Here is a 21,715-nt window from a genome sequence, read left to right on the forward strand (position 1 = left end):
TTCTCCTTCGGCTTGCAGCTGTTGGTCCTTCTGCACCATCAAGCCTCAGCGATCTTTAAGTGTCCTTCCTTCCAAGTCTTTTGTCTTTATTAGGTTGTTTTCATCACCTTCGTTAAAGTTGTCTTTTGCCTTCCTTATCTTAGGGGGCTTCTCAGTGCTGGAGCATCCCACATCCAAACTGTGGTCCTTGCTGCTGTCACCAACACGCTCCAAGGCTGCTGGACAACCTGTGCTCCGAAATAAATTTCCTGTAACGTAGCTGAGTAATTGCAGTACTTCACTACATCTTGTGCTTTGGTTGGTTGTTCCAGTTCCTGATTAAAAAATCCCTTCCTACCTTATTTTTCATTCGGTGTCTGGTGGACCCGCACCATGGTGGTGCCCTCTGCTTCTCTCTTTTCCATGAAGACTTTTGGCAGGTCTGTCTCCCTTTACAGACTGGACCTAGAAAAGCAAATACTCTCTTGATCCGCAGGTCACTTCTTTATTTCCGTAGCCTCCTTTCTCACTAAGTTATATCATCTGTATGAACATCTTCCACAGGGTTTACACCCATGCTCATTTGTTGAACCCACCTCAGGCTTTCAGTTGTCAAACTCAACTGATCCTGCTTATAAAATTATTTCCCTGAGGAAAACCGGGAGGTGAACAAAGTTGCATTTCCTCTTTTTCGTAAGGCAAGCTCTGTTCTTGCCCGGCAGTTTGGGGTGTATCGTCTCTGGAAAAAGCTTCAGAAAGAAGCCTTTAATTAACCAGTTTAGACTTCCCCGTGTACAAGAGAGCTGCTAGAAGGATGCACTTCAGAAAAGCAAAGCAAATTTTAGCAGGCAGCGTAATTTATAATCATTTACTTTGAATATGTGTTTCTCGTCGATTAGAAGATGTGGGCAGATGTGGTAGTCACAGAGGGATGCTGACTGCATTTGCCGTTCAGGTTACCACACAGTTGAGGGATTTCAGCATTTCCTGATGTCATTTTTATGTAAGGGTTTGGTTTTTTAGTGAATAGAGAAAAATGTAATTTTTTACGAATAAGCTCTGTAAGTATATTTCATTTTACGTAGATACTTTAAAATTTACTTTATATATATGAAATATTAGTTTTCCATGGTAGGATGAAATACCCTAAAGTCAAGTAAGGTATTCAAGTCAATCCTTGATTTAATTTGGAGAAGGATGCTTCACACTGAAACCAGATTCACGGGGAATCTCGTACGGGCGGCGATGAGGAAGGTACAACCAACGTCGCACAGTCAGTTGTGTCTGTAACTAGTGGCGGCCAGCGTGGTGGGATGCTCGGCCGCCGGGAAGCAGCATCCGGGCAAACGAGTCTCTGGACTGCACCAAAATCCATAAGGAAGGCGCACAGAGGGAGTTTGTACTCAGAAGTTGAATATCATCGTCGGTGTGGTGAGAGTTGCTGAAAGATGGAAGAGCACGGGAACAGTGGAAGTCTTTCTTTTTAAAATACCGTTTAATTTTGACTCACCCAGTACAGTTAGCTTCTTGGTTTCTTTAATGCCAAGCACGTGCATAACCACGTCCACTCACAGCCTGGAACTTTCTCTTTTTTAATATTCCAGGTACTGGAAATGACTTTTTAAAAAGTCATTTACTTTTGTACCGAACAGAACGTAGGCCTACGTGTCTCATCGCTGCGGCGCGGCTAGGGGTGGCTGATCACCTTTCTCGCTAGAAGAGGAGAGGAGTTAGGATCGGTTTCATCGTTGCTTTACAGCGTAAATCTTTAATCGACATTTGGATCTGACGTGAAAGGCAGCGGGCTGAGCAAGAGCGCTGGGTTTTGCTTCTTTGGGACGGGACGGGTGTTTTGCCTTGCGTGTTTACAGCCAGCCGCGTACAAATACTCACTGGGCTGGCACAAGATGTTTCAGAAGATGAATATGTATCAATTCTGCTTTTCCTTTCTCCTCTTTCGAATTACTGCCTTAGGGAGAGCACAGAAATCCCCCCCGCAGCGGGAAACCTCTTCTCAAAGGAAACATCAAACACGAACGCCTGAGCTTGAACAAAAATAATTAGTATACAGTGTATTTTTTGGCCTTCCCTTGAAAGAAAACTGCTATTAAAATACAATATTAAACATGCTGTACTCATATGGAGAGTTCGTTTAGTTCTCCTAGAATAATTTGATGCATCTCACGTGGCTTCGCGTGCAGAAGAACGGAACGCCACTTCGGTGATATTTTAAGGTTGCAATTTAATCGGCAATTGCTTTTGGAAAACTAAATATAAACCCAGGAGGAGCCTGGTGCTGAGTGAGGTAACTGCTGGTCAGTTCCAGGCCTGAAATCGTAGAACCTTGTTATCTTTTATTTTTCTCTTTTCTCTTGAGGTTAGCAGGGAAGCTGGAGAGACCAACACCTTCCGGAGGTGGATGCGCTTATTATTTACTGTGCACAAGGCTTTACAACATCGGTACAACCATGCCACCTTGTGTTAATCTCTGTTTCCTTATGGCCTTGAGAAAAAAAAAAAATTAAAAGCATTTTCTGCGTGTAGATGCGTGCATATATGCACCCCAGCTCGCTGGAAGTTTTGGGTGGGTAGGGGTCATTTTGGCGGAGAAAAGACCTGTGGGTTTTGCACCACGGAGTTAGTAGCATTGTGAGGAGTTGCAGTTGAGAATGCTTTAAATTAAAAAAAAAGTGCGATGTATGTGCATAAAAATTGTCAAAAGGAAATGTATTAATTAAACCTTTGCCTCTTTTCTTCATAGTCGGCAGCAGAATATGTGAAGTCCCGCCTGCCTGAAGTCCTAAAACAACATCTTCAAGACTACGAGAAGGACAAGGAGAACAGCGTGCTGTCCTACCAAACCATCCTGGAGCAGCAGATTTTATCAATTGATCGAGAAATGCTGGAAAAATTGACTGTCTCCTATGATGAAGCAGGTATGTTTGTGTTTCTTTCTAAGTTACTTTTTACTGAAAAAATAATGGCTCCCTCTCAGTCTCCTTCCGAATCCCAGTGCTTGTGCTGGGAAATTGATTTTCAGCTGTGATCTGATGCCCGTGGGTAGCTAAAACCGGACAACGTGTAGAGTGTTGAAGGCATTTTAACAGTGCAGGCACAGGGGGTTTCAGTTTTGATGTTTACATCTTAATACTTTGGAGGTTTTCTTAGTCACAGCTAATAAGTTTTTGCTAGCGCTTTGTTTTGAAGCAGTTAGAAATGTCTTCCAGCTTTTGGATCTTTCACAGAGTTGTCCTGGTGCGTGGTCTTCTTTACGGTTACAGAGAAAACAAGCGGAGCTGTTGATGTTTTTCACTGATCTTTCAAAATAGCCACCAATGTGCCTTACATGCCTGCTCCCCTGAACCTCACCATGTTTCTCAGTGTTTGGATAAATTGAAACTAACTCTGCAGCCTTGTAAAGCAAGAATCAAACAAAAATGACGGTTCATTATTTTACTGCTGAATTGGTAATCGCGGCAGCAAGCGGACCGGCAGCGCGTGGGGAGCTCTGTCCAGACAAGCCGTGCGTTTCCACTCCAGGTGTGTGTGTGTGTGTTCACTGTGCTCCCAGTAGCGCGCCTCTCGCGTCCTTCGTTTTTTGGCTTTATCTGAAAGACAGTGCTCTCTGTTTCTCTGCTTTAACCACTCGTGGCTGAGAGCTGCAACACACCATCTCCCTTCATCCGCAGCCATCCTCAGGCAGCCTTGTCATACAAGAAGAGAGTTTATTCTTAGTATCTCCTCATTTTGGGGTTTTTCTTAGTCTCTGGTGGCACTTCCTTGTTCTGTTATTCCCTTGAGCACACCTGGCACCGTGGTGCCCTTGGGGAACCGTGCTGAGCTCAGCTCCAAGTTTTCCTCCCAGCTGTTTTCGACAGAAGCCTGGATCTCGTAACTGGGTTTTTCATCCCAGTGTTTGCCAGACCCCGTCCCGAGTGGATCACTGTTTTGGTTGGACCTGCTTAGATGGCGCTCTGCTAAAATCACCATCTTTGAGTTTCTGGTCACCAGCCCAGCTCTGGCAAGCCAAGCACCAACAAGCTGGTGTTATTTCATCTTACTGCTTGGTACTCACGCTGCTGTGCCCTGAAGTACTTAAAATGCTCAAACTACTTAGGAACTTTATTCAGACTCCTACTCGCTAGCAATACGATTCTCCTAAGCTTCTTTGATCTCAAAGGCGCTCGAGCAACTTAAAATGCCATTTGCAGGCTGCACGGTCTGGGTACTTACAGGGCTGTGAGCTTTAGTTACGTCAGGTAATTACAATGCTCTATTGCTTTATAATTATATTCCTGCGCTCACCCAATAAATAAGCCTGATTCTCTTAAACTGCTTTGATCTCGAACGCTCTTGAGCCCCGTGCGGTGCCATTTGCAGACTACACGTCACCTTCTTAAGGAGTCAAACGAGTTCTCGGAGGCCAGCAGAGTTAAAATGAGGGTGCGGGATATTTATTTAATCATATATGCTTATAATGACGCATAAAAAACAAGCTTGGAAAGTTGTTGCTTTCTCTTGCTCCTGTTTATCTTTTTGACGCAGAATTTACCAGTCCAGTGAATCATCTAAGTCTTTTTCCCTGGTTTGGTCACTTCATCTCTCCAGATATTTTGATTGACAGAAGTTTGTTAGGAAGGAAAAAATGCCGTGGAGGAAATTACTGACTCCTGTCAGAAGAAAAAGCAAAGAAAAAGCAAACATTTTCCTTTACTGAAAAGTGCAGGTTCCTACAGAGAAAATAAAGATTAAAACTGCTTGAAACACACATTTGGGGATTTGTATCATGCAATAAAACAATCGTGTGGAAACTAGAAGCACATAAATAATTAGTTTGGAAAAGTCCCAGCATAGACACACATTCAGAAGGGAGAGAGAGCGCACCTCACTGTAAATAAAAAGCCAGAATTTCAGCTTCCCAATCAGGTAGAGGCACCTCTAGAGATTAAAACATGGAGATGGAGCCCGCTCGTCATTCCAATCATGTCACTTGTTTACTACAAAAGCAGAAATGCTGCTACCTGCTCTTGAAGTATGATCTGATTGTGAGCAAAGTGCAGAAAATGGGCAGTTAAATATAATTGCGGCAGCTGTTCGTGATCCCGGGCGCTCCAGCTATTCAGCGCTGAAGCCGTCGTGTTGGTGACGTTTTTCTTTTATTAGTGTTTTTCCAGACCAAAGTCGGTTTAATGAGAAGATGAAGCTGCTGGTGGTCCGTACAAAATGAAGAAGGCGATCTTTAAAAATCAAAAATGGTGAAAATAAAAGCCATTGTGATGGAAGGGGAAAATACGACTTTGTCTGGCGGGAGACTACGTGAGGCACCAACAAAAGCCATCCTGGACAGCGCTCTCCGGGGTTTAATTTCTGTGATCATGAGCTGTTGGGAGTTCTGCTGTGTGGCAGCCAGGGAAACTGGAAAGTTAGATGTTTAAGGTATGTGATCCAAGAGGTCGATAGCTGGCTGTAGCAGGGTGCTGCGTGTAGGGGAGCACTTCCGCAGCGACGGAGCCAACCTTTTCCATCCCAAAAACCTTTCCCCTTCTGGAAGGGCTGTTTCTGGAGAGCGCCCATCCCCAGCTAACTCTGCTTGCCCCAGGATGTCTCCCAGAGCAGGTAGAATTCAGCTGCATCCATTTTCCAGAACAAAACAGAACTGCACAAAAAGGCTTGGGCTCCTGATACAATTTTGCATGTTAATTTAGCTTTTCTAGCGGCATGGAATATTAATAACGTGCAGCTCAATGGACCCGACATCCTAATGCCTCTGTCTGTAAAGCTTTCCCTTCAGGAAATCAGTATATCAGAGCTACCAACAAAATGAGTTCCTCTAAAAATAGTCAGATGTTGACAAGATTTTTTAGTGAAGTTTGACTAAGAAAGCTTTATAAAGTGAAAGCAGGCCAAAAGTGACAGATGGGTACAAATCCTCTCCTAATCTTTAAATCCCTTCATTTAAAAAGTGGCATTCTTGACGAGCTAAGGCTGGGTTAATTTTGTGCAAGAATATTTTTTCCTGCTGAAGCTTTATTGGGTGTTAATCCTATTCCTTCAATTTACAGCATCTCTGAACACCTGAGGTGGTCAGCAACTACGCTGTACAAATACAAGTTTAGGCTATTTCAAGGCACTTTGGCATTTAACTCCGGTGTGTCAGGTCCCTGCAGCCTGCTAGGAGATTCTGCTGGTGGGTTTGTACTGTAGTCAACAGGTTTTTCTTTAATGGATGCCCCCTCTCCCCCAGCATCCTGTAGAAATTGAGTTTCATTATTGTGCGACAAAAAAAAAAAAAAAAGATGAATTTCATTTTTCCCTGCCGTGAAGCAGTCATGAAAGATATTGACATTTAGGCACCGTGTCCAGAGCCAGATGTCAGCCCAAAATATGTTTTCCCAGCTAATTTGGCAGAGTGTCCCGTGTTTCCTGGAGCCCCCTGCACAGAAAGCGGGCGGCTGCTCCTAAAGTGAGTTTTGATGCTTGCACTCCGTGTCCCAGATTGCCTGAAAAATGTATTTTCTGCTGAGATAAAATGTGGCCATTAGCACCACAGCATATTGCAGTCTGTCTCCGGGTGCGATGGGGGTTTGTACTCTGCCTTCCCCACCCGTGCCAGGCGCTGTGCTCTCCGTGGACATCACCGAGTCCTTCAGAGCAGGTGATACGTCGTCCTCCACTCCTCACACCCGGCGTGTACTGAATGGGCAAGGGATTAAATCAACTCCTCACATTCAGCCTGTGTTTCTGTGCCACGCAGAAGGCTGAGTCTGGTTTCTCCAGTAGCTGCAGCTGTTGAAAACCTGCTCCGAGCGTAAATCCAAGGCTCGGACCATCATTCCCACTTCAGTACAGCAGCCCGGCATAGATCCAGTCCCTCGAGCATTTGCTTTTTCTGGCAAAAGCACAGAAAAGCAGAAATATCCAAGATTAAACTTCAGCCCAAGAGGTTGGCAAATCCATCTGCCTCACGCAAACGTCCGTGCTGTGAGAAGGTTCAACTTTACCCATCGAGGGGCTGATGCTGCCCCTTTGTCAGTGGCTGTGCTCCCTTTCGGGGAGCGCAGGTGGGTGTTTTCCCCCAGGGAAAGTCACTACAAGGAGAAAATGAGAATATTAAAGCAGTAAAATTGCACCAGAAATATATGCTATAGTTTAGGATAATAAATAAATGGCTAGGGAAAGCCCTCGTTGAATTTGTTATGTCTGCCTTCTTTTTTTTCTTAATTTAAAAAAAAAAATCTTATCTTAAAGATTCCTCGGACCATGCTTTTGATGTGTCCTTCTGACATAGGGCTCGGTCTTTGGGGAAACATGGGAACACACTTCAGTAGTGGTGACTTGTCAGGTGTTTAAGTCCTTGTCCCGACAAGGAGCCTCGGGAATATTTCTCTTCCAGTCTGAGCCAGAGCCATGACCAGTAAGGCAGGGTATGGGCCACAAAACCAGGAGAGCCGTAAAGAAGCTACGAGGAGGAGAAGAGCCAGAAATGGTGGCTTTTCCTGCAGAAAAAGCATGGACAGGCCGCGGGCGGTCCCAGTGAGTGATGTGTTTCCAGTATCTGAAGCGATGTGGCGGGGTGGCTTTTTGTGAGCTGCGGTGAGCACCCTTGACAGGGGTGCAGCGATCCGGTACGTTTGTTGTCTGGTTTGTCCCAAACACATCAGCGCAGCAGATCTGTCACCAGCAGCGTTTATTGGCTGGGCTGGAGGTGTCCTTCTGAAAAAAAATGAAAACCAGAGTGGCCTGCAGGCCACCGCAGGTGGTGGCTTTCTCTCCAGCTCAGGTTTGGTCTTTAGGTGATTTTTATGTATTTGATCTCAAGCACATGATCTGAAATGACTCACTTCTCTGGGTCAATGCTTTCGTATAGAATCATGGAATCATAGAGTGGTTTGGGGTGGAAGGGACCTTTCCAGTCCAACCCCCCTGCAAGGAGCAGGGACATCTCCAACCAGATCAGGTTGCTCAGAGCCCCGTCCAACCTGGCCTGGGATGTTTCCAGGGATGGGGCATCCACCGCCTCTCTGGGAAACCTGTTCTTTGGTGTATTTAATTCCTTTTACACATTAAAGCCTCGCGTTAAATGTGGTCACCGCAAACCAGTGCTCTGTTTTCTGCAGAGGACCGGTACCTGCAGCAGAAATCACCGGACGGTCACCGAGGGCAGGGTTTGTCCTTTTTTACCTTTCAATATTTGCATTATAAACATTGAAATTCTCAGCAACTTTTCTAGAGCTCTTCAGCAGTCACTGGAAAGAAACCAGCATTTCTGGTGTGATTCATGGGTTTATTTTAAGCATCCCCTTTAGTACGTGAAGAGCCATATCCCAAACGTGCCCGCTCTTTTCTGTCGGCTGTGGCTTAGCTTCTGCTCACAGATAGAATACAGGGAGAGGCAGCTCCAGCTGGGAGCTGAGCACCAGCCCAAATGTCTCTGGACGTGTCCATAAAACCATTTAAATCACATTTTGGGCTGTGGCTTCAATGCAAACCACAGAGATCTCCCGTTTCCTACATCATGGTCTTCCAGCGTGCTAGAATCGTGGCAGTGTTTGTAAACAACAGATGTATATTTAAGCCAGCCCAAGCGCTCTGTATTCTTTCTCTCCATTAAAATAAATTTTTATTATTCACCTAATTACAACCTTTCAGCAGAAGCTGGGAGCAGAAAGAGCACTTTGACAGGTGCCTCCTTGCCTGTGAAATATTCTTCACTTCCTCATCAATTTCTGAAGTAGGTATTTAGCTATTTAAATTTGTCAGCTCGCAGTCGAATTTTCAGAACGGGCATAAACTCTAACAGTACTTGGTTCAGGGGTTTGGTAAATATATTTATATACTGGGAAAAAAAACCAAAAAGAAATAAATATTTGGTGAAACCTCTGTGCAGTGTAGGTGCAGGAGTGAGTGCACAGGGCTACGTCAGGAATTTATTGGGGTTTTTTATGAATCACGCGAGGCGTTCTGTTCTCACTGAAGCACATGTAACCATCTCCAGTCTTACTGGATAAATGCCCTGTACCCTTCGCTTTGGTATTTATACATTTATAGCAATTAAAAAATAAATAAATAAATTAAAAATTTACTACTGCTAATGTCCCGCAGAAAGAGAAGAAACCAACACAGCCCTGCAGAGCGCTGAGATTCAGAAGTGTAACAGAAAATGGTTTTTAAACCATTTAATAGTTTTAATGCCAGGTATTACTAACTGACCATTTCTTTTCTGTGTACGCACCGATTAAGTCTGGAAAGCATCTTAAACGCACAAACTTATTTTTAGGTGGTTACTTAATTCAGTCGTAACTTGTGGGATAATAATGGAATAATAGTGGAAAACCCCTATTTGAGGCTTGTTTTGCATGACTTTTGGTTAGATTTCATTTGAAAGCCTTCAGATTCAGTTGATGTGCACTGTCAGATGGTCACTGTCGGTACCAACGGACAAAAGCATGGATTTATCTTATATTTTTTATTAGTTTTTAAAAAGATACCAGACAGAGATAGACACAGCTTGCTGGTAATTGAGTGCAGGCAGAGAGAACGTCCGTTCCGGGCCTCTGGAAGAAAGCCATCCATCTTGGCAGAGGTTTGTCACCTGCTGATGGATGCCGAGATGAATGCCTCCAGGGTCTGGTGAGCAGCAGTGAAGGCAGCGAAGTTTGTTCTGCCCACAAGCCCCACAAACTGTTTGGAGTTCCTTATTAAATTTTCCTGCGTCGTTACCTGGACAAGCAAACTTCCTTGTGCTGTAGCACCTTTCTGACAGTGGCGGCCGCTGAGTTTCAGCGATATTGGTCCTTTTTGTGTGCGTCTCTTCCAGGCAGCTTGGGGATGACGAGCCGCAGCCACCATCTGCCAGCAGCTGGGGCGTATCCCTGGAAAGGTCTGGGCTCTATCTGCCAACGGATTCACTGGTGTCGTGCAAAAATTCCTCCCAGACTGGGCTGGTTTCATTCAGCCATGTGCCGGGATTTCTGAGGTGACAGCTCTGCTCTCCCCGAAAATGGGCAGGGAATAAATAACTCTTACACACCTCCTCGCTCTGCGGCTCTGCCTGGCTACTAACAAGTTTCTTATTTGTTCAGGAGTTAACGCGAGTGGTCTGTCACGCCAGTGCCTCGGGGCCAGCTGGAGAGCGCGGCAGAGATTTACGCTGGGCCTCCGTGAAATGAGCTGCAGCCCAATAGCCGGTCCTGCTGCCGCCGGGCGCTAGTCCTTCAAACCCAGCCCCGGGAGCCGAGGGATGACGCAGTCGGAGTGAAAATACAACTGGCATCCACGACGGGGGTTTTCGAGCAGCTCCGTTCAGGCTGAGCGATGCGGAGAAGCACGCAGCTTCTGTGAGCTAGTTGTTCGTTACGCTGTTTGGGAAGGATTTGTTAATTATACGCCCTGAGTTCGGTTTAGTGCCTACCTGCTGACACCTTATTTATAGCTGCTGCTTTAAGGCTGGGATTTATGGCTCAGGCACCTCAGGGTCAGTTCCTGGGGTTCAAGTGAAATTTTGCAGCTTTGATCCTTTAAGGCAGTACTGGGATAAAACCAGAGATGTCCCAGGATTCAGCACAGATTGGATGCTTTTAATTATTTTGGTGGCGTTTTTTTCCAAGTGAGATTTTCATTTTGCTCCTGCTTTTTCCCTGTGATGACAAGCCTCGTTACGGGTGAAAGTTGCTAATAAAAGCCTGCTGAGCATCCAGCATAACATTTTCTAGCGAGATAAGGGCAGTCAGCCTCTTTTACAGCCTCGTGTGTGAAGCAGCGGCATTGCTGATGCTCAAAACCACCGAGTGTCGGCTGTCCCCTTATTTTGAGGGGATACTCTTATCTTTCCCAATGGAAAACTTCCAGGTTCTTCCTGAACACCCTAGGTTCTCTTGAGCAGCTTTTGTTAACTGAGGTGGGTATTTTGCTGGGCTTGGAAGGGGCGTGATATCCTCCGGCTCCTCTTCTGATGGACCTGAGGTAAATGAAACACGCTGGTTACTGCCTTGGCTCGGAGTCGCTCGGATCTCCCAGAGACACCTCCAGCTCAGAGGAGATCAATCACATGAAATTGCTCCTAAATTTTAGTTCTGCTGTTGAGGTCAAGGAACGTGATCAACAATACATTGGGGGAAAGAAAAAATAGATGTAATTCCTATTTGAAAGCAATAACTTTTGGCTTTCGGTTTATAGAGCCTGTGCTTTTCAGCAAGGGAACGCTGCGTGCTCGCTGTTGTTTGAGCCGGGGGCTGCGCTTCCTCTGCCCTGCCTGACATCTCTACGCCTCACGCTAAGCTGGACCCGGCGTTGTTGCTTGGCTTATGCAGCAGCTGGCTGGAGCTACTGGAGGAACACGGCTTGAAACAGCGGTAGCAGGATGCCTGCCTGTAGATACGCTACATTCCATGAGCATCCACAGTCATTTTAGTTTCTCTTAGAATCAGAACAGCTCAGCCTTTGCAGCCTGTGTGCAAATACTTGCGTTGCGCTGACCACACGGCCCGTGTTTCAGCCCATGGATGGCGCGCAGGGAAGTCTCAGCAGCAGATTTCTTTTCCTCCCAAGCACAGAGCTTAGCGTAGGCATTTTTTCTTGTCACGTTGCTGCAAGGCTGCACGGGAGGTTTAACTGCTGCAGAACGCCCGAGCCCATTCATAAAGGAGGTTGGTTTTCTGCACTTCAGTCAGCCTGGTGAAACACAGACATCTCTAACAAAAAAAAAAAAAAAAGAATTTTCAACGTATTTTTACTTGTAGCATATTAAATAGATGAGTGTGGCATTCAGGTGAAACTAAAGACAGGAGCAACGCCAAGATACTCTCCCTCGTATCCTTACAGCGGTTTCCTCAGTCCTGCCTAGTCCACAGGCTAGAATCAAAGTTTTATTTGCATTGCCCGTGGGGGATGCGCAGAGCACGTAAAACAGAATTCAGGAGACACATGGCTGGTCTGGAGGAGAGGAGCTGAGGCAGATGGGCAGAGGACAGCTGTATTAATGATCAAAACGTCACGTATCTGCCCTGAAAACTACTGGAATGGTATTGTTTGGGATTTAACGTGCCTGTAAGGCAAGTGGAGATGCGTGGGCTGTAAATGAGAAAGAAGCTGCATGCAGTGTGAGTTGCTAGTGAAGAGTAAATATAATTTTTTGTTTATGCTGCACTGTTCTGAGTATTTCTGTTTCCTTCTGGAGATTATTGAAGCTCAAAAGTGCTAGTTCTTGCTTAATTATTCTGTGAATTCAAGCTTGAGTGCTGTTGAAAAAGGATGAGAAGGGTTTTTTTGAGTTGGTTTTTTTTTTGTTTGTTTTCTAATCAGTCCAGCCAAGTTAGTACCGAATTTCTTGACCTGCCGTCGCTCTGAGTGCATTTCAGCTCCAAGGGGATGGTAGACCTCTGCTCTCCGGCTGCCAGGCATCACCAGAGCGCTAACGTGCTCCATCTGCTTGCAGCAGGGGGTTCAGCCTTACCCAGAAGCGGTTGTGTGGGTTCATCTAACACACCTCCCTTCCCACTTGGAGTCATCGGTAAGGCAGAACTGGCCGGAGCTGTTATTCCGTCGTCAGTTCATTTCCCAGATGAGGGATCTGACTGCATCAAACCTGCTGCTGATTTCAACGACGCCGTCGGTGCAGGGCTCACGCCGTTTACGTAGACATTTTCCCCAGCTCTGTGTTTGACCCTACGAAACGTAGACTGCGAAAGCTGCGTCCATCCGAGCAGGGTGCAGGTCCGGGCACCCGGGACGTTCCCTTTCTCGCTAGGTTACTGGAGATCTTGTTCCCTGCAGCTTTGCAGTGGTCCCAGCTCGGGCAGCCCAAAGGATAATGATGGTCTCTGGTTTTGAGGTCATCATTCTGCCAGTTTTCTTCTTTTTCCCTGCGGAGTGAAGCTAAGTGGAACTCCGCATCAGACACATCAGAAAGCTGGGACGAGGCAGCAAAGCGATCAGCTCCTTCTCTTCTGCCGCGGCGGCTCCACGAGGTGCCTGACAGTGCCTTTCATACAGCCTCACCACCTTGAGCTTTGAGGGCAGCATCGTGGGACGCTGGAGTGGGAAATGACGCCCGGAAAACTCATGGGAGAGAGCCTATGGCAGTGTCCTCCCCATCCAAACTGGGCTGCAGGAGATGGGCAGTTGGGATAAATACCTGCAAAGAAAACAGGCTGAGAAGAAACCGCTCTGGGATGCAGAAGCAGGTGTGGACGTCTGTATGGAAGCACTGGTGATGCGTGTGTCTGCAGATGGGGCAAACGAAGACGTGCTGCAGAAGAAAAGAGCCAGAGAAGCACAGGGATGAGGCAACAACGAATACAAAATGTTAAAATCAAGTCCCTGGGGTAGAAAGACCCATCAGCAGGAGGCAGCACACGAGCAATCTCAGTATGCGTTGTGCAAATGGGGAAGCGATGGTTAGAACGTAGGAGGGGGAAGCCTCATTTCTCTGTTTTGACTCAGGCTCTGTGCGAAGAGCCACAGGAGAGGTGGGGGAGGACTGGAAAAAGCCGTGAGAAGGCACGTGTGGGAACCAGGAGGAAGAGCCTTGGCCGGGGACTTTCACCATTTAAAAGCCTGAGATAAGGGCGGCGTGGAGGTGAGGTGTGATTTGTCACAAAGGAGGGAGGCAAAAGTTCAAGGTCAAAGAGAGTGATGAGGGGGAAGAGGACAGTGGGGGGGATTTCCACCAACTTCATCCAACCAACTTCATCCACCCCGAGCCCAGGAGCCCTGGTCCTCATTGGAGATCTGGAGCCAGGCATGGAGATCTGGAGCCAGGCATCGGCAGGGTTTGGCGGCACCGCCCGCGAAGCACGAGATCTCCAGCGGCCGCAGGGCAAGGTGGCTCACTGGGCTCTTTGATGGCTTTAATGTGTTAATCAGGTGGGTTTGCACTCCGGCGACTTCCCCTTGGGTCGATAAAGCCATTATCTAAAACCCGGCAGAGCCGGTGCAGCCGTGACTTTTACAAGGTGCCTTGTCTGATACGAAAATACGACACCAATAATCTTACCTGACTGAAAAAAAAAATAAAGGCAAACAAAAAAAAAAACCCCTATCTCCGCAGCCAGTGGAGGTAGAGGTTTTAAATTTTCTGGTGATTCGCTTTGTAAATGGCTCAGCGGGGTGTTGTTCAGGCAGCTGCGTCGAGGGACTCGGGGAACATGTGTGCTCAATTTCAGACCCTTTGGGAATTCCCATGTTGGGAATTTTCCGTGATGCAATCGCATTAAATCAGAGGCGGCTGACAAGAGCACCATGTTTTCTAACTCCACGCAAGGTTAAATGACTGAAATAAAAATAGATGGAAAAGAAAACAAAGTCAAATAAGTTTGCTTTCTCATGTAATGGCAGGCAGTAGCGTGAGGTCAGGGACTTAACGACAGCCCGGCCATCAGGCAGGGACCGTGAAGCAGCTGAGCCTTCCTAAATCACTCTGGAAATTATCTTCTGCCTCAGACGCTCCTTCTCTTTCACACAGGCCGTATAACCAAGAAGGCTGTTCAAAGTGATCGTTTTTATCTAAATTGTGGTAATAATGACCATCTTTGTGAAGCATTTTACTTTCTAAACGCCAAAACTCTGGGATGTTCTGTGCAGTGTTTTCCTTCCTAGGAAATGTATGATTTTTATTACTGCCTGTGGGAAAAATACACGCAGGGGAGAGGGAAGGAGCAGGAGGGTGAGCTTGGGCACAGGAGAGTCCGTGGATTTACAAACGCAAACATCAGGCCAGGACAGCAGCTGGAGGTAAAGCAGGAGCTCTGAGGTTCAGAAGGAAGCATCGGTTGGGTGGTGGATCACGGAGTCCGCAGCCTCGTGTGCGGCACGTGCGTGAGTCTCTCCTGCATCACACCGGGGACCTTCTCGAGTTGGTTTGGGCTCCTTATTCCTGCCCAACAAGGCTTTCACTCTTGCCCCTGTTGTACGTCTCAGGTTTTGTTATTGCAAAGGCCACTGTTCCACTCTCTGAAGCTCAGACGCAATGTCAGACCAGCTTCAGCAGGTACCAGCCCTCTCGTCTCTTGCAGATTGTCAGCACGATGCTGCTTGAATGTTTGCTAAGGGAAGTTTCACAAATAAAAGCAGGGGAAGGTGCTGTTTATTGCTAGAATTTTCTTACTGAATCACAGAACGGTTTGGGTTGGAAAGGACATTTAAAGGCCACCCAGTCCAACCCACCTGCCAGGAGCAGGGCCATCTCCAACCAGATCAGGTTGCTCAGAGCCCTGGCCAACCTGGCCTGGAACGTTTCCAGGGATGAAGCAGAGCTTTATGCATTTGCAGTGTTATCAGCTTCCGTACAGGTACAGCACGAGGTGACCTTAAAATGCTAAATCCCATTTTGTTCCGCTCAAATGACCAGCTGCACCCCACTACAGCAGCACGTACTCTCATTATTACTTTGTTATCTTTGTGTTTTGGATACTGGTATTTTAACCACCAAGCCCTCTGGCGTCAGAGCGGCTCTGTCCCCAGGGCGCCGAGGCCGGACACCTACATCCAGATCCGGCCGGCCGGTGCCCCTCAGCACAGCCTCTGCGTGTCCTGTCGTGAGGTGGACCGCTACGTTGCGCAGGTAGCGCGGGGGGTTTTAGCAACAGACGGGAAACCAGACCCGTTTAGGTCTGGAATGTGTCAGTCAATTGCAAAAAATCATACATATATCTATCTATATCCTGTCTTGTGGAAAAATAGCTCTGGTTGGAGCTGTGCAAGGCCATTAAGTTAAAAATAAATCTTCGGAACACAGTGCATCTAAACACAGCTTGTTTATGACTGGCTATTTTATTTATACCAGGCATGGGATATCCAACGACTGACATGGGAACAGCGAAACGCAGTTGGTAATTCTGGGCTTGGGCAGCGGCACAACAAGCGGCAGCTGGGAGAATTTGGCTTTAAGGCGGCAGAGGATAAACCCCGACACAGCTCCTCTGGAGCAAAACCGGTGGTCGGGATTCCAGAGCTCCCCAGCTCTGCAATAATGAATATGCAGACGTAAATTAACAACAGAGGTGAAAACACAACCACGTACTTCTCTGGCCTACCTAAAGCACAAGGAGCAGGCACTGAGTTAATTTTATTCCCTGTTGAAGGATACTAGAGGAACTTTTGTAAAAAATGTAGCAGCGCCGTGTAATCTAAACTGAGTGCCAGGCACGTTCCCTTTGAATGTTGGTTAGCGTGTATCTAAAAATTTACTTGCCATCTTTCTGTCCGAAAATACGAATGGAATGGTGACACCTGGTCCGACGCCCGTGCAAGGAATACGCGTAAGAGCTGCAGTTGTTACGAATCCAGCTCGTGCTGGCTGGAGGGGGAAAACAGAGAAAAGGTGTGGTCTGCTTGGGCTCTGCGTTGCTCAACATTCATCCCACTTAAATAAGAAATAAAACCCATGGTGTTCTCACTTGAAAAGCAGCCAATTGTCCCAATATTCTCCTGCCACCTTAGCCAACAAGTACTGTGCCTGTTGGATACGGGGGTCAATGGCTAATTACCTTTTCTGTGTATTTAAAGGTTAAAGTAATTTAAAATGTCACATCTTTTCGTCTCTTCGATTAACAAAAGAACCAAACCTGAGCTCAGTTCCTGAGGGGAAGAGGGGAGCGAGCTCTGTTTCCCCCGCGCATGGCCTAGGGCAGCAGTTTCGGTTCACAGAAGCAGCGAGTGGGCTCGGGGTAATTTGTACTTTTCCCTTACCACTTTCCTTGGCCATCAGGAAAATCCAGCTCTCAGACGGCGACTGGTGTACGCTCCTCCCTCCTCCCACTTCAGCCCCTCTGCCATTATGAACAGGAAGAACATTTTCCTGCTAATAATTTATTTTTTATATATATATCCCCCATATATTTATTTTGCTTCCCATTCCCTTCTGTTTTTCCCAGGTACAACTTGTTTGATTGCGCTGCTGTCGGATAAAGAACTCACCGTGGCCAACGTTGGCGACTCGCGAGGAGTCCTGTGTGACAAGGACGGGAACGCCATCCCCTTGTCACACGACCACAAGCCCTACCAACTGAAAGAGAGGAAGAGGATTAAAAGAGCTGGTGAGTCGTAACAGTTTTGCTTTGGATTTTGAAGGTTCGTCTTTTTTTCTTCTCTGCTCTGTCAATGATACAGACTTTTCCCCTGAGAGAGACTGAAAGGAACTAGGCTGAGGCATCAGCAGATAAAAGCTTCCATTATTAATACAGCACTTTTCACTGGGATGTCATGGTGCAGACAGAAATGGAAGCAGACTGACCTATCCCTTAATGAGCCGGTCTCGGAGGAAGAAGAGCAGCCTTCATCTTCAACAGCCAGTTGACTGTCCCGGCCGGTTCCCTTGCGATCTCTGCAGGCAGCACATTAATAAACAGGGGCAGCGGCGTTACAGGCTGCTTCACCCCAAACCGTATCGGCAGCCTTTATGGGGCTGAAGCTGAGGCAGGTTTAGTTCCTAAAATAAGCAGAGCATGAACTGAATTCATCAAAGCAATTTTTTATTCCCATATAGCGACTGCTAACGAGCACAAACACGTAAATTGTAGCAGGAGTAGAGGGAAGGGATACCAGAAACAGCAGCCTTTCCGCACTACATCTTTCTGGCTTTCATCACTTGTCAGCTTAGCGACCTCCTGGGCTAAAGTTACACTTGGATCGTCAAGTTTAACAGCCAATTCTCCACGAATTTGTCAAAGTCTCTCTTGAACCCATTTCTGGTTCAGCCTGCGGCAACACATTTTCTGATGAAGAAAGAAAAAGTTCCTCTTGTTTGCGTGAAACCTTCCAATGGGCATTGCCTCCAGAGACACATTGCCTCTCTGCCTGCGCGTCTTCATCTGTAAAGTGGAAATAACAAGTTTTTCCCTGTGTATAAAACATTTTTAAAACCTACAGGTTATCAGTGGGCTCGCACCAGCGTAAATGCCCGTGCGTGCGCACTGTGCGCTTTCCTCTCCGTTTGTTTTTATCGTCGCGGAGAAGTAAGAGCAGTGGGGATCCCTCCTGCACCAAGGTCACGTACGTTCCCCAACGGGGAAGAAAAAGCACGCAGATCCTAAGAAGGAGGAAGAGGAAAACCTTGGTCTCACTTTGCTTCAACTCTGTGCTTGGGGGATGTATCAATAAAATCCAGAGATTGTTCTGTAAAATTGTTTCCTCTTAGCCAAGTCTGGGGGCTCTGTGCACTTAGAGAAGGCTTTCGCTTAAGAGAAAAAAAAATAATTTGAGTATTTCTTTTGTGTAGTGAGGCTTTATAACACAGCAGCGTGAAAAATGAACCCGGATTTTTGTGGGAATTTCCAACTCTGGAAGAAATCATTTTAATAGACAGGTAAATGTTCTAACTGTCTGCAGCCAAACAAGAACTAGCCCGGTGACTTAGTGACTGCACCTCTCTGTTACTTATTGTATTGGCATGACTGATGGGATCTCATAGTGGTGTTAAAAACATACAATCCAGTTTATACTACTGCTGGATACGTTTTGGAACAGCCCTTCTTTACAAACCTTAAGTGTAAAATTGAAGCAAAGTGCCCAAACTGAATTATCAAGCCTCCATCGCTACTGTGGCAAAAGCACCTGACTTTTGCCACCATCTGGATACTTTCTTGTCATGTGGAACTGAAGAAAGCGACAACAACCGCTTCATGGTGTTACAGTTTGGTTCTCCAGCTTTACTTTGCACCATCAAGCCGCGCTGCCCAGTGCCCTTACAGTTATCAAATGAGTGCACATCTGTGTTAGCAGGGCTAAATTTCATTTAAAAGTGAAAGGAACCTCCTCCTGATCCGGAGCCTGAGCGAGGTATACGCTGTCGGCGTAGGACGGCGGCCTTGAAGTTTGGCTTGTGAGGAAGCACTTGGTTGCGGAGCCACAAGGCGACTGTTACTGATAGAAACTTAAGTCAATCGCCTCCAACGTAATCCTCTGAGCTCAGCTCTCGCTAACGCGCGGAATGTCTGCGCGGCTGCCAAAAAGCTTCAGTTTCTTTAATGCCTCTTCTTCTCCGGTGACAGCAGAATGTTTGCTTTTTCATGAGCGTTTTTGTGGACAGATTTATCAAAGAAAATATCAGACGTGCCAATAGACACTTCAGCACACCGCAGGAATTCAGTTCGTACCGTAGGCAGTTCCAGGTGCCGCGTGAGAGCGGCACCAAAACGTCACTTTGTCTTCAAGTGACTTTCCATTCACGTTAGGGTGACAGGAATGTTGCTGTGGAGCGGGGCAGACAGTGGCAGGCGGGTGCACGCGCAGGAACTGAAGGTGCCTCAGTTTTGCTCTCTGACTCTGAACGCTGCGTGGTTCCCTCCCTGCACGGTCAGACTGCGCAGCAGCCGGGTGCTGGCGGTGTCAGTCGTTGACCGCAGCGCAAAACGCATCGCGCTGTAAGCAAACCCTAATGAAAATATGTCTGTTCAACTGGAAGTAGCTTTAATCCTGGTGATGGTAAGACCAGTCAGTCAGATGCCACATTGCATTTTTCTGAGCTGAAGTAAAATTCATGATCGCTCTGTGCACAACAGCTTTTTGGTCCTTTTTGACACAGCTGGCTCAAGGCAGTTTGACAGAAGAGCCTGTAAATGTTTTTGCACTTGCTTCTTTGCTTTATGCCTTCAGAGTGAGAGGTGAGTCCCACTGCAGGGTGTTTTCAGTGTTGTTTCCTTCATAGATCTTCTGAATTGGGGAAAACGTGAGCTACACAGAAAGAGGAGGGGTTTACTAACACAAGAATATAAAGATTTGTGTTCAGTATTTTTGTTTTATCGTTGCCAGGAGGCTTTCTGACCAGTAAGTCGTGTAGCACAGGAATACCTGTGTTCAGTAAGTTGTTGGGCTCCCTGGGGAAACAGAGAGCGCGAAGCTGCTCCGTTTGAAAGCAGAGCCGCTCCTGACTTCTCTGCTTCAGCCGTTTCAGCAGCATGAGCAGCCGCAATCCAGCTCTTCCCTGCAGCGCTCCAAGATTTACCTGTAGCATCTCCTGCTTTTTTGAGATACGGGACATCTGCGTACCTTGGGATACAGCAGGATGAATTTTGGGGTGGGTCTGGCAGGAAGCCAGAGAAATGCTTTAAATTTCCAAAAGCCCGGCGTTAAGTGTTGGTGTTTCTCTCCAGGTGGTTTTATCAGCTTTAACGGCTCCTGGCGCGTTCAGGGGATCCTGGCCATGTCCCGCTCCCTAGGAGACTACCCTCTGAAGAACCTGAATGTTGTCATCCCTGACCCCGATATCCTCACCTTTGACCTGGACAAACTGCAGCCAGAGTTCATGATCTTGGCGTCGGATGGGCTGTGGGATGCCTTCAGCAACGAGGAGGCCGTTCGATTCATCAAGGAACGCTTGGATGAACCGCACTTCGGTGCAAAGAGTATAGTTCTGCAGTCCTTCTACAGAGGGTGTCCTGATAACATCACGGTGATGGTGGTGAAGTTCAGGAATAGCAGCAAAACAGAAGAACAGTAATTACCGGTGGCTCTCTGCCCGACTCCGGACTTAAAACAAACTCTTACATTTTAAACACAGTAGAAAGCTCTAGTAAATACCGTTAAGATTCTACACGAAAGGAACAGGTCCCTCTGGTCTTTGTTCTTTGCTTAACAAAAGGAGCAATACAACAAATACTTTCCGAGTAATTATAAGAATTAAGTTTGTTCACATGTTCCCGTCTCCTGTGACCTTGCTGCTCCTTAGGAACTAACTGTAATCTTCCATTTCCGAATTTTCTTTACGAATCCTGTGTAGACTTTTCATCTGATTCCTTCCCTCTCCTTTCTCGTAGTCAGAGGTTCCTTCAGCTGCACGGCAGGGTCGGGGCAAGTGGCGGAACGCTGCTGCGTTTCACTGGCAGGTGGGACACTTCAGAACGACGCTCTCGTGTTTCTCATCTCTTTTCTTTTTTCATCTGCAGCGATGAGGTTGCGTAGGAAAAGGTTTGCCATTATTGATGTGAAGGAGGAAGAGGAGCCAACTGTTAGCCTGCTACCACAGAGCTGGCTCTCTCACTTTCCTTAACCTCCCTTAAATAAATCCCCGCCAAGCGTGTGACGAGGTACAGTTACTGGATTACCTGCGGCGGCGTTTATCCAGCCTGTGCGTTACTCTCATTGTATCCAGACCAGCTAATGTTAGACTCCAGCAAAGCTCTCTGAGGTCCAACACCTTCTGTATCAAACCCCAGCTCTGGTGTGATGGAAGAATGTCTGTCATTCACCGAGACTCGCCCCTACGTTAGTTTTTTGGCATGCACTTTTCATAGGCATGTAAAGTAATGCAAGAGAAAATTAATCTCATTAGTGACTGCTTGGAAAACTGATCAAATCAGGGCATTCCTTACAGCTACCTAGGTGGAATTCAGGTCTATTAAAGACTTCCTTGTACCACTGCAGATCAATTTGTGGTGTTGATCCAGGGGAAGAACCCTTTTATCATGTGTGAATGCTAGGCAGTGCCACTGCACTCTAGAGGTGATAAAAATATGTTTAGGTCTGACTCTCAGTATTTAATTGTACTTTGGAATCTGTGACTACTGTAAGTTTAAACGATGACCCTCTGAGTTTGCTCTGCGCCCGGTAACTTAGCTGGCTCCTTCATCGAGAGGCAGCAGCAGCAGAGGGTGAGAGCAGAGCCAGGGCGAGTTGGAGGTCAGTATTTTGGGTGGCTGGCTTACCCATACCGTGTCTTACAATAATCCTTGGGATTCCTTCCCCAAAACGTGATCCTAGACGATCCACTGAAGTCTCAGGGTGATGGAGGTTGTCGGTATTT

At 46.8% G+C, this 21,715-nt stretch overlaps 1 protein-coding gene across 1 annotated transcript in view; it reads left to right on the forward strand.

Moving 5' to 3' along the window:
* PPM1L (protein phosphatase, Mg2+/Mn2+ dependent 1L) overlaps positions 1 to 21,335 on the forward strand; it is a 75,727-nt gene extending 54,392 nt beyond the window's left edge. The window contains exons 2-4 of the mRNA XM_086755041.1: positions 2,741 to 2,915; positions 16,851 to 17,012; positions 20,067 to 21,335. Of these exons, the coding sequence (XP_086611167.1) occupies positions 2,741 to 2,915; positions 16,851 to 17,012; positions 20,067 to 20,413 (684 nt within the window). The 3' untranslated portion in view covers positions 20,414 to 21,335. The remainder of the gene's footprint in view (positions 1 to 2,740; positions 2,916 to 16,850; positions 17,013 to 20,066) is intronic.
* The last annotated feature ends 380 nt before the right edge of the window (positions 21,336 to 21,715 follow it).

The sequence above is a fragment of the Chlamydotis macqueenii genome, chromosome 9 (assembly GCF_036417535.1).
Source record: "Chlamydotis macqueenii isolate bChlMac1 chromosome 9, bChlMac1.mat, whole genome shotgun sequence".
NCBI classification, from domain to species: domain Eukaryota; kingdom Metazoa; phylum Chordata; class Aves; order Otidiformes; family Otididae; genus Chlamydotis; species Chlamydotis macqueenii.